Source organism: Eretmochelys imbricata, chromosome 1, assembly GCF_965152235.1.
Source record: "Eretmochelys imbricata isolate rEreImb1 chromosome 1, rEreImb1.hap1, whole genome shotgun sequence".
Lineage (NCBI taxonomy): Eukaryota > Metazoa > Chordata > Testudines > Cheloniidae > Eretmochelys > Eretmochelys imbricata.
The window spans coordinates 224,796,226-224,811,103 of record NC_135572.1 but is presented as its reverse complement, the minus strand read 5'-3'; the positions used below and the strand labels follow the sequence as shown (position 1 = coordinate 224,811,103).

At 49.3% G+C, this 14,878-nt stretch overlaps 1 protein-coding gene across 1 annotated transcript in view; it reads left to right on the top strand.

Annotated features, from left to right (window-relative positions):
* Window positions 1–256: 256 nt before the first annotated feature.
* LOC144259202 (alpha-2-macroglobulin-like) overlaps window positions 257–14,878 on the top strand; it is a 57,784-nt gene continuing 43,162 nt past the window's right edge. Inside the window, exons 1-5 of the mRNA XM_077807387.1 lie at window positions 257–345; window positions 6,797–6,980; window positions 8,036–8,192; window positions 8,492–8,544; window positions 13,887–13,907. Coding sequence (XP_077663513.1) covers window positions 257–345; window positions 6,797–6,980; window positions 8,036–8,192; window positions 8,492–8,544; window positions 13,887–13,907 — 504 coding nt within the window. The remainder of the gene's footprint in view (window positions 346–6,796; window positions 6,981–8,035; window positions 8,193–8,491; window positions 8,545–13,886; window positions 13,908–14,878) is intronic.

The following is a 14,878-nucleotide window of genomic DNA, read 5'->3' as shown; positions in this document are numbered from 1 at the left end:
ACTGTAACCAGAGTGATCAGTTTCTCAGGGTCTGGCCAGGGATATTTTCTGTGCCATGAGTTAAGATTGGCTCTGGCTCCTCCTCACGTACCTCTCTCCATTGCCCAAATGGTCCTGGTCCCCTGCCCTTGTCTCGCCCCTCCCGGGGGCTGTTTGCAGAGAGAGGTATAAAGGGGCGGACCCAGCGGACAGCCAGGGTGCAGGGAGCCAGCGGACAAGGCTGTGTCTGCCTCACTCACCATCCTCGCTCTGCACCATGGGCAAGGACAGGCTGCCCGGAGGCCCGAACATCTTCCTCCTGCTCCTCTTCCTCCTCCCTGGAGACACGTCGCCCACCACTGAACCGTAAGCTGCACACGCAGAGGGGGCTCGTGCTGTCTTCTCTTTTCTTTCCTTCATCCCCCTCACAGCGCTGCCAATGCCACTCAGACCTGCCCTGCAGCCCCCCTGCCATTCCAGTCCTGGGCTCCCCACACAGCTCTGCCAATGCCCCTCAGTCCTGCCCTGCAGCCCCCCTGTTATTCCAGTTTCCTTGCCTGTGAGGGAGAGCTCAGAAAAGTGTTGATCTTTTCTCCTCTTCTTTTAAGCCAGTTTGCTTCCCTTGGCAGCCACAGGCTGTGCTTGTTCCCAAAGAGAGTCAGTGACCTAGATTCCTGTCTGTCAGCACAGACCCTGGCTGTGGCACATTCTGCTGGAATATCCACCTGGGGCACTGCAAACTAGCAACTTGGCTGCAACCTCGCCTCCATTGAGGGGCTGAAGAGGGCGCGTGGCCAAGCTAAGCCAGGAGCTGGGCAGACTCAGGGTATCCCTTTGGCAGTGTCGACTGGCAGAGACTTCCCCTGGAGCCCAGCATAGATTAGAACATTTGCCCTCCAGTGGGCACTGCCCTGTCCTGGGGGCAGCACCCCTCCTCGCTGGTGTACATGAGCAGGTACAATTTACAATGCCCTGATTCAGCAGGCGATGGATCTAGGGTTGATAACTTTCTATTTGCACAAAACTGAACACCCTTGCCCTGACCTCTGCCCTTCCCCCTCCTCCAAGGCCCCGACCATGTCCCGCCCCCTGCTCACTCCATCCCCCCTCCCTTTCTCGTTCGCTCTCCCCACCCTCACTCACTTGCTCATTTTCACCAGGCTGGCTCACGGGACTGGGGTGCAGGAGGGGGTGACGGCTGCAGCTGGGGGTGCAGGCTCTGGGGTGGGGCCAGAAATTAGGGGTTCAGGGTGCGGGAAGGGACTCCAGGCCTGGGTAGGGGTTGGGGTGTGGGGGGGTGAGGGCTTCGGCTGGGGGTGAGGGCTCTGATGTGGGGCTGGAGATGAGGGATTTGGGGTGCAGGAAGGGGCTCCGGGCTGAGGGGTTCAGAGTGCAGGAGGGGACTCTGGGCTGGGGTTGAGGCATGCGGGGTAAGGCTCTGGGTGGGGCTGGGCATGAGGGGTTTTGGGGTGCAGGAGGGTGCTCCGGGCTGGGACTGAGTTTTGGAGTTTGGAGAGTGGGAGGGGTTTGGAGAGCGGGAGGGCTGGGTCAGGAGTTTGGGGAATGTGGCGGGAAGTGAGGGCTTCAGCTGGGGGTGCGGACTCTGGGGTGGGGCTGAGGATGATGGGGTGGGGTGAAGGATGGTGCTCCGGGCTGGGATTGAGGGGTTCAGAGGGCAGGAGGAGGATCGAGTCTGGGGCGGGGGTTGGGAGTGCAGGCTCCGGGCAGCGCTTATCTCAAGTAGCTTCTGGAAGCAGCAGCATGTCCCCCCTCCGGCTCCTACGCAGAGGCTCGGCCAGGCAGCTCTGAGCACTACCCCATCTGCAGGCACCGCCCCTGCCGTTCCCATTGGCCATGGTTCCTGGCCCATGGAAGCTCTGGGGGCGGTGCTTGGGGCGGAGGCAGCGTGCAGAGCCCCGTGGCTGCACTTACACGTAGGAGCCGGAGGGGGGACATGCTGGCTGCTCCCTGGGAGCCGTGTGGAGTGGAGGTTAGCATGGAGCCTGCCAGCACCGCTGCGTCGCGCCGCCAACCAGACAGTCAGCAGCCCGGTCAGCAGTGCTGACCGGAGCCACCAGTATGCCTTTTCGACCGGGTGTTCCGGTCACCTGGTCACTCTAGATAGATCTAGTCCCATAACTCCAATGTCAGATCTCTTAATCCAATTCACTCCATATTGTTTTGAATTGCCACCCTGCCAGAAATTCTGACATTTCAAAAATTGGTTTCATTGCAAATTGGAACACACAGTCCAAATTTTGCATGGAATGGAAATCCCAGAAAAATTTTATTCAGAAAATCTAAACACTTACCTTTTGATAATGTCAAAACATTGTACTGTAATATAAAATGAAAAGGAGTACTTGTGGCACCTTAGAGACTTGAGCATAAGCTTTCGTGAGCTACAGCTCACAGTGAGCTGTAGCTCACGAAAGCTTATGCTCAAATAAATTGGTTAGTCTCTAAGGTGCCACAAGTCCTCCTTTTCTTTTTGCGAATACAGACTAACACGGCTGCTACTCTGAAACCTGTAATATAAAATGTTGCACATCATAATGTATTATATTTAATATTCTATAACATTCATATTATAATATAAAAGTCAAAACATTTTTACGTTATTTAAATAAGAATGTCAAAACAATTCATTTAGACATTTTCCCATTCAAAATGTTGTCAAAATTGACACGCTCCTGCAAATTGTCTCCATTATGATGAAACTGCATTTTCTGACAGAAAATGGTTCCCTCTGAATTCTTTTGCCTCGCTCTGTTCCACTCTGAGCATGTAGTTTCATCTGGTCAGACTTGTCTGCGTCTTGCACCTTTAAATGGAGAGAAGACCCCCCTCTGTGCTGCAGAAGCAGCTGCCATTTTGTGTTCAGTTGCATCCTACAGGAGAGGCCCCGCTCTTCTCTCTCCATCTGTCTTACCAAGACCTGCCTTTTGTCCTATCTCATTCTCTTAGTCTAGACGAAAATTTGTTCTTGCTGAAAGGGCAGAGGAAGAACACAACATGAGGCACTGTCACCAAGTCTATTCTGCTCTGTGTGAAGCATTTTATGCACATTTTAATGAAATAATTTGCATATTTGTGAATACTTTGCATATGAGCATAAATTTAAGCTCATGGTCGACAAACACTGCCCCAAGCAGAGGGGAGGAGGGCTGGCCAAGGAGCTCAACAACACATGGCCGCTATGGAAGGTCCGTGCTGAAAGGTCTCTGGGGGCAGAGCTGCTGGAGTGGTAAGGCTGCTGGGGCTGGAACTCCTGCAACGCATTGGGCTGTACAGATTGATGGGGGCTGAGGGGTTGTACAGGGGGGTGGTGGCGGCCAATATCAGACCCCTCACATTTAGGGTTACCATACGTCCATATTTTCCCGGATATGTCCGGCTTTTTGGTTCTTAAATCGGCATCCGGGAGGAATTTTTAAATTTTAAAAATTCCTCCTGGGAAAATATGGACCTATTTAAATATCTAAAAACATCTGGGAGGGCAGCTGCAACAGCGAAGGTTACCCCGCCACCCTGTGGACTGTCCTCTTTTTTGAATGTTCAAATATGGTAACCCTATTCACATTGTGCTTTTGCCCCAGCCGGCTTCTGCAGCCTCTGTTAGAGAGCTTATTCCTTCACTCTCCCACTTGGTCCTTCTCGCATGAACAGAGAGCAACAATACCCGAAGTCCGAAGGTGCAAACAATTCGATGTTTATTGGGGTGAACTTCCAGCAAGCTTAAATACAAGTTCCTTTTTCCTTATTTTCGAATCCCAACTTACTTCCTGTTTGCCCCTAATTTATATAGTAATATTCTTAGCTATACCTTAACCAATCATTCTACTGAAATTTAACTAACCAATCCTAACGTATTGTAACATGATTAGCTAACCAATTATATCCCACCACCTTAATTAGTTTACACCCAGCAAAATTAATTATACAGCAAACAGAAACAATCACAGAACCAGACAGAGATTATACAGACAAACAATAGCAAAGTGGGAACTATAATGACAAAACAATACAGAAACGAGGATTTCACATCCCAGCTATTGATAAGTGAGTTCTTGCCAGACAGGATGCTATCAAACTAAGTTTCCTTCTACATCTTCTAGGCACTTCCCTTTCTCTGGAGGTGATAGGAATACAATCCTGTCCTGATAGTGCCTAACAGCCCAATAGCACCTTATTTCAATGTGACTAGGTTGGAATGTGAGGATGTGACTGTTCCCTCCCTAGCTTATGGCTGCCTCTGTTGCTTAGCCAAAGGCCTTAGCCTAAGAACAGGGCCTCAAACTGTCACAGTAAGAGAAGGCCCTTACGCCAGCAGACAGTGATTTTGATTCTTTCTTTTATACCTCTAGAACTAGCCAAGTAATAAGAATACCCCTAAATTCTTAAAGTACAGGCCTTTGCAGACAGGCCTGAATATCTATATCCTAACAGCCTCTGCCATCACCTCCAGGCCGCTTGCTCTGATCCAGCAGGGAGAGAGGAGGCACCTGGCTACCTGCTCAGCAAATGCCACAGCTGCCTCTAGCAGCCATAAGGTGCAACTGCAGGAAACTGCCTGCTGCCTTCTTACGGCTCAGCCGTTGGTCTCTATTCTATGTAGGTTCTCATAGCGTGCTAATCACTGCAGTACCAGCGAGCCTGCCACTAGAGTGTTAAGCCAGACGACTGTCACATGTTGTTCCTTCTGTCATCCTCACCCCAGAGGGAGAAGTGTGTGCCATGCAGTGTCTGGCAGAGTGGGTGTCAAATGCTACCAGAGCAGAAGGGCTGATTTCAGGCCCCCTTTGCACTCACTCTGCCCCAGATGCCAGGCAGGGAAGAATCAGCTCCCAGCCTTTATTGGCTGAGATTGAAGATAGAGAGAAAATCACACAGGGCTTGATTCAAAGCCCAGTGAGGTGAATGGAAAGAGTCCTATTGACTTCCATGGGCTTTGGCTCAGGCCTAATAAAGGGCGAAGAGGAATTTAATCAGAGCCAGGTTAAGGCTACTCCTACCTGACTTTGTCATTTTGAAATCTTGGCTAAGCAAGATGAACAGCCCCCCGGCAGAAAGCTGGGTGTCCCAGGGGGCTTCATGCTGCTGCATGTCCAGCCTCCCAGCAGTGACGCTCTGCCAGCATCTCTGCTCTGAGTCAGCAGGCTGCAGCCTTCTGTAGTAGGGTTGCCAGGCATCCAGTTTTTGACCAGAATGCCTGCTTGAAAAGGGACCCTGGCGGCTCTGGTCAGCACTGCTGACTGGGCCATTAAAAGTCTGGTTGGCCACCTGCAGCAAGGCAGGCAGGGTGCCTGCCTGGCTTTGCTAAGCTCCCAGAAAGCTGCCGGCATCTCCATCTGGCTCCTAGGCTTAGAGGTGGCCAGGGGAGCTCTGCACGCTGCTTCCCTCCCTCCTCCCAGCGCTGGGTCCGCTTTGGGTCCCATTGGTCAGGAATTGCGGCCAATGGAAACTATGGAGTGGCACCTGCATGCAGGGGCAGCATGGAGACTGCAGAGCCACTTGGCTGTACCTCTGCCTAGGAGCCAGACAGGCTGGCAGCTTTCTGGGAGCCTCCTGAGGTAAGCACCGCCCAGAGCCTGCATCCCAAACCCCCTCCCACACACCAGCCCCCTGCCCCAGCCCTGAGCCCCCTCCTGCACCCCAAACCCCTCATCCCCACCCCAAAGCCCACACCCCCAGCTGGAGCCCTCACTCCCTCCCACACCCCAATCCCCTGCCCCAGCCCAGAGTCCCCTCCTGCACTCTGAACCCCTCAACTCTGTCTCCACCCCTGAGCCCACACCCCAACCACCTGCCCCAGACTGGTGAAAATGAGTGAGGGTGGGGGAGAGCAAGCAATGGAGGGAGGGGGGATGGAGTGAGCAGCGGTGGGGCCTCGGAGAAGGGGCGGGGTAGGGGGTATGGCAAGGGTGTTAGGTTTTCTGCCAAATAGAAAGTTGGCAACCCTATTCTGTAGCCCAAATTACTCTGTGGTTGTCATTGCTGGTGAGGGGCGAGCCAACCTGGGTAAAGTCCTCATTAACATTTGAACTTGTAAGCTAGCACTTTTCATCCAGAGATCTACATGTACATTAAAGGGGGGCATAAGCAGCATCTTCAGGATCCCCATATGAGAAATGGGGAAACTGAGGCACAGAGAAGTGAAGCCCAGTAGCACACAGCAGATCACTGACAGACCCAGCAATAGCAATGAGTTTTCTGGCGAAATCCCTGTACAGTAGGTCACTCTGCCCCTTTAGCAGAATGGCCATTCCCTACATTCAGATGTCATCGCACACAGCCATCCCTACATTTGTAACTCTCCATTACTGAGGGCAGCTGGTGACACCTAGATCCACAGACAGCTAGAGAGGGGGTTAGATTAAAAGCCCTGATCCACACTCCTCTGTAACTGCCTGCCAGTCTCCATGGAGGTACAACAAGCATTTCATCTGAGCTCCCTCCCCGCTGTTCAGATAATACAGCGAGGGGCTGTGGGATACACAAACATCAGTTAACAGCCTGGAACTTTTCAAGCCATCTCCACGCCCTGCTGGGAGCCTGAACAAACAGCCCTTGGACAGCAATCGCTGCTAGCACAGAATAGTTCCTTCGCTCCAGGTGGTGTCCTAGGTTCCTGGCTGACTGAGCAGACCAGCTAGTATGTTACAAAAACAAAATGAAATTCACCATCCTGTATGTACAAATTACACTGTGGATGGATGGTTGGGGATTCGGCTGTCACACTTGTCCATGCCCTTTCATCAGTACCTTCTCCATTCCCCATCCCCGCCTCTCTGACCTGTGCCCTTCCCCTTCCCAGGCAGTACATCGTGCTAGTGCCCTTTCTGATCCACACCAACGTTCCTGAAAAGGTCTGTATCCAGCTGACCCACCTGAACGAGTCTGTGACGCTGAGCACCACGCTGGAATACGCAGGGGCGAACAGGAGCCTGATCGCAGACGTGGTGTCAGAGGAGGACGTGTTCAAGTGCATCCCGTTCACGGTGAGTCTCTGACCCCCCACAGACTCCCACCTGAGTCTGTAAGATAGTGACAGCCTGGGACCAACCCCTGCAAGGCCTGACACCATCAGAAATCACAAACGGAGACAGGCTCAGGAAGGAGACATTCAAGGAAAACCACAGTTCCTGCTGGCAGTGTTGTGGGTGACTCAGAGGAGTGATTTTCAGTCGGTGCTGAGCTCAGTGCCCGGCACAATGCTGGGAGAGGTTCTGCTACAGGCTGTGGTGTGGCTGGCTTTGTTGGGTGGTTTTCTCTCTGAGTCAGTGCTAACCTTATGGCTGCAGCTGGCCTCCCATTTCTCAGGGGGCTCCACAAGCCTCTGAATGAGACTGGAAAGAAAGCCATGGAAGGAGGAGGTTACAGAACTTCCTCCAGACCATCGACGTCCTTGAGCTCATCTGGTGCCTCTCCCGGGGGCCAGTCCAGGATTTCTCCCTGCAGCTCTCAAGGCTGGCTGCGGGGACAGTAGAAGAAAATGGACCCAGCACAGAAGTAATGAATCAGATGTAGCTTCCCATTTTCCTCCATCACTGGGATCCACAGCTGGGGGGACACAATCACAGTCCATCAATCCCTTTGAGGAAGGAGCATAATGAGGGAAGAGAAATGACCCCCAATCTTGGCAAGAGGCAGCACAAGGGGTGATGGGCAGAAGGAAAAGCTGAGACTAAGACACTGGGGGAAGTTCTTAAGATATGAGCTACTGGGGTGGAGGAGTCAGAGACTCCTGGTTGGGAGGGGATGGCAGTGGGTGGCAGGCACCGTCTCCTCTGGAGGAGATGGTGGAGGCCCCATCACTGCAAAGATTCTGGCAGCATAAAGGAGACATTAGTGGGGATGGAGGAGAAGAGTCCTGCAAAACCAGGGTGAGGTGAGACTGGCAGAGCCTGGCTTTCTTTCCCCAGACCCCACAATCCCTGATTCTGGTAGGTATGTGGTGACCTTTTTGGTTGGGTTTCATGTACAACTCCAGCCTCCAAAGGCTCAGTGCAGAAGGGGGAGCCTCTAAGGCAGCGGCTCTTTTGCTGTTCTCCAGGTTCCAAAGTCCAGCAGCTCATCAGCAGCGTTTCTCACGGTGCTGGTGAAGGGGCCGACGCTGGAGTTCAGGAGCCGGAAATCGGTGCTGGTCAAGAACTCAGAGAGCCTGGTCTTTGTCCAGACGGACAAACCCATCTACAAACCGGGACAAACAGGTACAAGGAGTTGGGTGGGGAATTATATACAAGGCAGGAAATCCTCCCTGCCTCCCCAGAGACCCCACAACTCATCACCAAGTTAGTACGGCTGGCAGTAAACCTGCCTTCCCACCGCCTCCCCGCTAGTCACAGAGGGGAGTGTGGTGCATGCGTCCAACCTTGCCATGTGTCCATGGATCATTGTATCTGGGCCAGGCATGCACACAGCAGCTGCCTCAATGACTGATGGTCCCTGTGTGAGTGGCTGCAGGTGTAACAGTGAAAATCTCTTCCTCTCTCAATCATGCCCTCTGCAGTTCTGTTTCGGATCGTCTCTCTGGACGAAGACTTCCGTCCTCTGAATGTGAAGGTAGGTCAGATCACTGATCAGTTTCCATGGCTGACTTGGTGAGCGCTGATGATGACCCCGTTAAAGTCCTTTGTGAGTCCTGAGGAACTTATTTCTATAAACATCCTTCTAGAGCCGTAAAAGCAACTCGGTAAATCAAATAATCCCATCTGACTCCCCACATCTTCTATGTGGGGATCAGTTTCTGCCATGATTTACACTCCATTCTCCTTCTTTGACAGCGTGTACAGGACAGAATATGTCCCTTTATGGCACAATATGAATTATTATATTATATTACAAGACTATAAAGCTGGCTAGTGTGTAAATGCACCACTGCCCTCTACTGGTTGGAATCTGAAATGCACAATTGTGTGTCATAAGGCTACTACTTTGTTGCCACAGTGGTCACAGAAATTGTGAATTTCAATAAAATCCATGAAATCTTGGATATGGCTGTAAAAACTCATTTGATTAGCCCCCAAACCAAGTGGTGTTGTGACCTGGCACATAGGAATGCAGCCCCACTCAGGTTGGGCCCGTCTGACCCTCCTTCTCCATCTGTGGAGGCGTGGACGGGCCAAACCTGAGTGGAACTCTGACCCCATGCACCAGGTCCCAATGCCCAAAATGGGGAGTCGGGCTAAGTACTGCAGGACAGGAGCTGCCGCTGCAGGGTGAGCACAGCATGCCCCCCATCACCACCCTGGGCCTCCCCTTTCAGCACCCTCACTATACTCTTTTCATGTTGATGTAGTGCAAACTACATTATTTGGTAACCTTGCCATAACTTACTGTTTTTTCTCCCACACCGCTGTTGTGAAATTTACTAAAAATTTCTGTGCTGAAATCGTAGCCTTAGCCATAGGCCTTATGTTGCGAACAGCTAACATAGATTCTTCTTTGGATGCCATGGTTGAGGCCTGGGCAAATGGATCAGAGTTCTGTGCCTTCTGCTGTTGCCATGAGTTTTGAAAGGCCATGGTGTATGGTAGAGTGACAGTCATGACATCAGAGATGGTCACAAAGTTGCTATAATGTGGAACCCCACAATGTTTTTCCAGAGTGACTGTTCAGAGACTAAATCCCTCTGAAGTGGATTTATGGACATCTACTAAAATAGCCAGTAATCCTGGCTCCCAAATGGGATCCTCTCCACAAGCAGCCCAGCTAAAGAGGAGATTATGGGGTTGCTTCCTGTCTGCTTCCTGCCTCTTGGAAATACCCCAAGAGGAAGTAGGGTTAAAGAAATGTTTAGATGGGATGATCCTTGCTCTGAGATGCTGGGCCACATTCTGATCTCATTTGTACCACTGTCAATCTGGAACAACTCCACTGACTTCATGGGAATTGGAGTTGATGTGAGAGCCTAAATTGTGCATTATAGTGCATTAGTAATGCCTTAGACTAAGACCAGTTACTGGGAGCAAAATTTGGCCAGTGAGGCTAAGCTGATTCTGAGATTGTCTTGGCAAAGATCTTGGGGAGGATGTTCATCTTTCCCCTGGAGCAGGGAATGGAAATTGTCCTGTTAGGATCATGTTGCCAGAAGTAAGTAAATTGGAAAAAGTCCAGAGGAGAGCAAAAAATAATAAGATGTTTCAAAAACCTGATCTATAAGGAAAGGTTGAAAGAATTGGGCCTGTTTAGTGTAGAGAAGAGACAGCTGAGGGGGGACCTGACAATAATAATCAGATATGTAAAACATTGTTATAAAGGAGACAGTGATCAGTTGTTCTCCATGTCCAAGAAGTAATTGATTTTGTTGGCAACAAGAGAGATTTAGACTATAAAGTAGGAAAACCTTTCTAACTCTAAGGATAGTTATGCACTGGAACAGGTTACTAAGGGAGGTTGTGGAATCCCCATCATTGGAGGTTTGTAAGAACAGGTTGGACAAACAACTCTCAGGGATGGTCTAGGTTAACTTGGTCCTGCCACAGCGCAGGGAATGGACTAGATGATCTCTGGAGGTCCCTTCTGGCCCTACATTTCTGTGATTCTACAATTCTGTCCTACATGATAAATTGCTCACAGTTGGTGGAGCTAAGAACCTCCCTCTATCTTCTGTGTTACATCTTAAAAATCATAATCCTCTGTTTGTGGCATCCTTATGGGCCCTCTGACTATAGGGAACAGGAATTCGGGGCAGAGGGAATGAGCAGCAGGGAAGACGAATCTCCAGAGGCAAAAGATTATCATTATTCTGAAGGTGAAGGAGCATGCTAGTGTAACAAGGAGATTCTGATCACTTCATCTGATCACAAGGAAACATAAAACTCTACCGGAGAAGTTAGTTCTTTGAACAGAATTGTAAAGAATAACTGTCAAAGAAGAAACCATTGGTCTTAACATGCAGAGCAAGATTGGAATAACTGGTTTCTCCAGTGCTTAATTTGTAAAGGTGCTGGGGGCTCAAACAATTTTTTTTTTACGTGACGCGGCAAGCGTAGAGATGCCGGGGCTATTTACTGCCAAGCTAGAGGTGCGGGGCTATGAACTGCCAAGCCTGGAGATACTGGGGCTCAGCCCTGGCACAAATTAAGCACTGGGCTTCTCCATTTGATCAAATCAGAGACTTTCAGTGGTGGCTTTAGGAACATCCTAAGGGCCTGATTCCCCAGTGCCGTGCACCTTGCGGCATCATTAACACCAGAGCAAAGTGGGCATAAAACGTCAAATGAGGCTTGTTCTGTGTGCCTCACTTTGCACTGGTGTGAGTGACAGCACCAGGGGTGGGCCAGCAGTGAGTCAGGCCCTGAGGAGATCACTTCTGTCTTGTGGGAAGGCATGTGACTGGGCCTCAAGACCCCTATACCTGGCTCTGTCACACCTTTCTGCACATCGTACACTGTGACCTAGCTGACCCGCCTCCACAACCTCACTGCAAGTTTGCATGTGCAGGAGCAGGGGTCCCTCAGGAGACATCCCAGCAGCAGGCCCCGCCTGATGCTGCAGAGCAGGACACAGAGAATTGAGTTGCCACCTGAAAGCCCTGAAAACCAGCAACTTTCCAAAGGGCCTCAGTGACTAAGTTCCCTCCCCACTCTGAACTCTGGGGTACAGATGTGGGGACCCACATGAAAGACCCCCTAAATTAATATTCCACCAACTTAGATTAAAAGTTTCCCCAAGGCACAAATTCCTTGTCTTTGGACGGTATCGCTGCCACCACCAAGTGGGTTAGACAAAGTTTCAGGAAAAGGACTACTTGGAGTTCCTGTTTCCCCAAAATATCCCCCCCAAACCCCTTCACCCCCTTTCCTGGGGAGGCTTGAGAATAATATAGCAACCAAATAGGTAAACAAGGTGAACGCAGACCAGACCCTTGGGTTTTTAGGACACTAAAAACCCAATCAGATTCTTAAAAGCAGAACTTTATTATAAAGAAAAAAGTAGAAGAAGCACCTCTGTAAAATCAGGATGGAAGGTAATTTTACAGGATAATAAGATTTAAAAACACAGAGGATTCCCCTCTAGGCAAAACTTCAAAGTTACCAAAAAAAAAAAAAAAAAAAAGGAATAAACCTCTCTTAGCACAGGGAAAATTCACAAGCTAAAACAAAAGATACTCTAATACATTTCCTTGCTATTACTTACAATTTCTGTAATTTTAGATTATCATTTCAGTAGAAGCTGGATTACTTGCTTGATCTCTCTCTTTGTCTCGGAGAGAACAACAAAAAGCACAAACAACCCCCCGCCCGCAATTTGAAAGTATCTTCTTTCCCCATTGGTCCTTCTGGTCAGGTGCCAACTAGGTTAATGGAACTGATTAATCCCTTACAGGTAAAGGAGGGATTTTATGCTACCCTTAGCTGTATGTTTATGACAGGGCCAGATTGCCAAAGGGATTTAGATGCCTAAAGATGCAGATAGGCACATAGTGGATTTTCAGAAGCACGTAGGCAATTAGGAGCCTAACTCCCATTGGCTGTGGTGGGAACTAGGTACCTCAGCTCTTGGAAACTCCTCTAGGTACCTGTCTGCATTGTTAGGCACCTAAACACTTTTACAGATCTGCCCCCAAGTCTCACTGAAAGTCAGTGGCTCTTTGGCTCCTAAGCCACAGAACTTGAAAGGTACATAGGTGCCTGACTCCCATTGAAATCAACGGGAGGTAGATACACAAGTCCATTTGTGGATCTGGCCTAAAGTGCCTAAATCACTTTTGAAAAAGGCTCCTATGATAAATGAAGCGGGGGGAGGGGAGTAGCTCCCTTTTATGGACACCCAGCCAGCCAGTTAGGTACAAAATCCGTTAGTAGCTGTTCTCTACTTGCTTTACCTGTAAAGGGTTAAAAAAACCCATAAATAAAAGGAAGGGAGTGGGCACCTGAGCAAAAGAGCCAATGGGAAAGCTAGAACTTCTTAAAATTGGGAAAAAACTTTCCCTTTGTCTGTCTGTTGTTGTTCTCCGGAGAGAGCAGACACAGAGCAGCAATGCTGTAAGAAGCTTTAAACCCATTATGAAAAATCATCAAATCATACTTGAAACTACTTATCTGAAAACCCAGATATGTAAGTAGATCAGGGAATGTCTAGGATTAGGTTTATTTCTTTATGGCTTGTGGACTCCTCTGTGCTAACCCCAGGTGCTTTTGTTTTGCTTGTAACCTTTAAGCAGCACCTCAAGAAAACCAATCTTGATGCTTATTATTATATTTGCTCTTTTTAAAATCTAGCCATAGCCTATGTTCCAGATGTATTTTCTTTCTTTTCGTTTTTTAATAAAATTTACCTTTTTTAAGAACAGGATTGGGTTTTTGTGTCCTAAGAGGTTTGTGCATATATTGTTTAAATAGCTGGTGGCAACTACTGATTTCCTTTGTTTTCCTTCTCAGCTCTTCCCTGGACAGGGGCGGAGGTGAAAGGGCTTGAGGGTCCCCGATAGGGAGGAATTCCCAAGTGTGCCTTCCTGGGTTCAAAGGCATTTTTTGCATTTGGGTCATGGCAACATCTACCCATCCAAGGTCACAGAGAAGCTATAACCTTGGGAGTTTAATACCAGCCTGGAGTGGCCAGTATTAATTTTTGCAATCCTTGCAGGCCCTCACCTTCTGCACTCAAAGTGCCAGAGTGGTGAATCAACCTTGACAGCTCCTAAGTCACTTGGGTGGGTTTGACATTTTTATCCTGAATCCTCTAAATGCAAAACAAAGTGTTTAATTTCACAGCTGTGTTAAACTGACCAGTTCAGGCTCTAAAACATTAAAAGGCCCCGCTGGAGTTTCTCATTGAGTAACAGAGAGCAAGGGGCAGAGGGAAATGCAGAGACACAGAAGTCCCCTGAACAGGGTAGATGAGCTCAGTGCATGTCTGACCTGTATTTCTAACTCTGCTTTTCCCTGTTTTCCCCACAGTTTCCACTGGTCTTCATCAAGGTAAGTGGCACGTTGATTTTTACTGTCACGGCCGCTAGCTGAAACCTGGGGCTGCTGTGGGGCCGGGGAGACTCCCGTGCTCCACAGCAAAGGGGGTGTGTAGTGCGGTGTTCATTGTGAATGGGTAGTGCGGCCACTAGGGGGCTCAGAGCAAGGAAGTAAGGGTGAGTCTGTGGGAACAGGAAATAAGAGTCCTGCATTCACCCCACCCACCCTGGGTGATCATTGGATCATCTCAGCATTGGATCACCCTAGAGATTTTAGTCCTCAGCTGCAGTGCAGCATTGGAACGTGACCTGCAAAGGGGGAAAATGGGCCCGTGACCTTTTCTGCTTCTTTAGGTTGCTTAAAGGAGCCTGAAAAGGGTCTTTTGTGAAAGTGAGCCCTGGTCTGCACACAGATTTCATTCCAGTTTAACTGTGTCAGTCAGGGGTGGGATTTTATACCAAAATAGTTAAACCAGTGCAGCCACTAGCATGGGCTAAGTTATACCAACATAGAGGTGCCTTATACTGGCATAGCTCATTCCCTTTCTCATACAGAAATAAGTTATAGTGGTCAAAGGCACCTTTATCCTGGTATAACTGTGTCCACACTAGGGGATTGAACTGGTGTCATTACACCAGTATAGCTCAAGCAGTACAACTTTTATATGTAGATGGGCCCTATGTTTGTTATTTCTGCCTCTTTTTCCATTAGAAGTTCAGATCTTGTCCACCCTGGAAGTCTCTGCGGGCACAAGAGAACTAGAGAGTTGATGATATGATACGAGTCCGTGGCAGGAAAACTGAACCCCTCAGATGGGAAGGGATCTTTAGGACTCTAATATTATTTAGGGTTGTTTGTTTTGTTTTTGTGGCCAGCTGTTTAATTCCAATGATTAAAAAACTGTTGGGATAAAGGCTGTCTCTGTTGAGACAGTGTGACCTAGATTGACAACTGTGGTGGGACTCAGGAGACCTGGGTTCTAT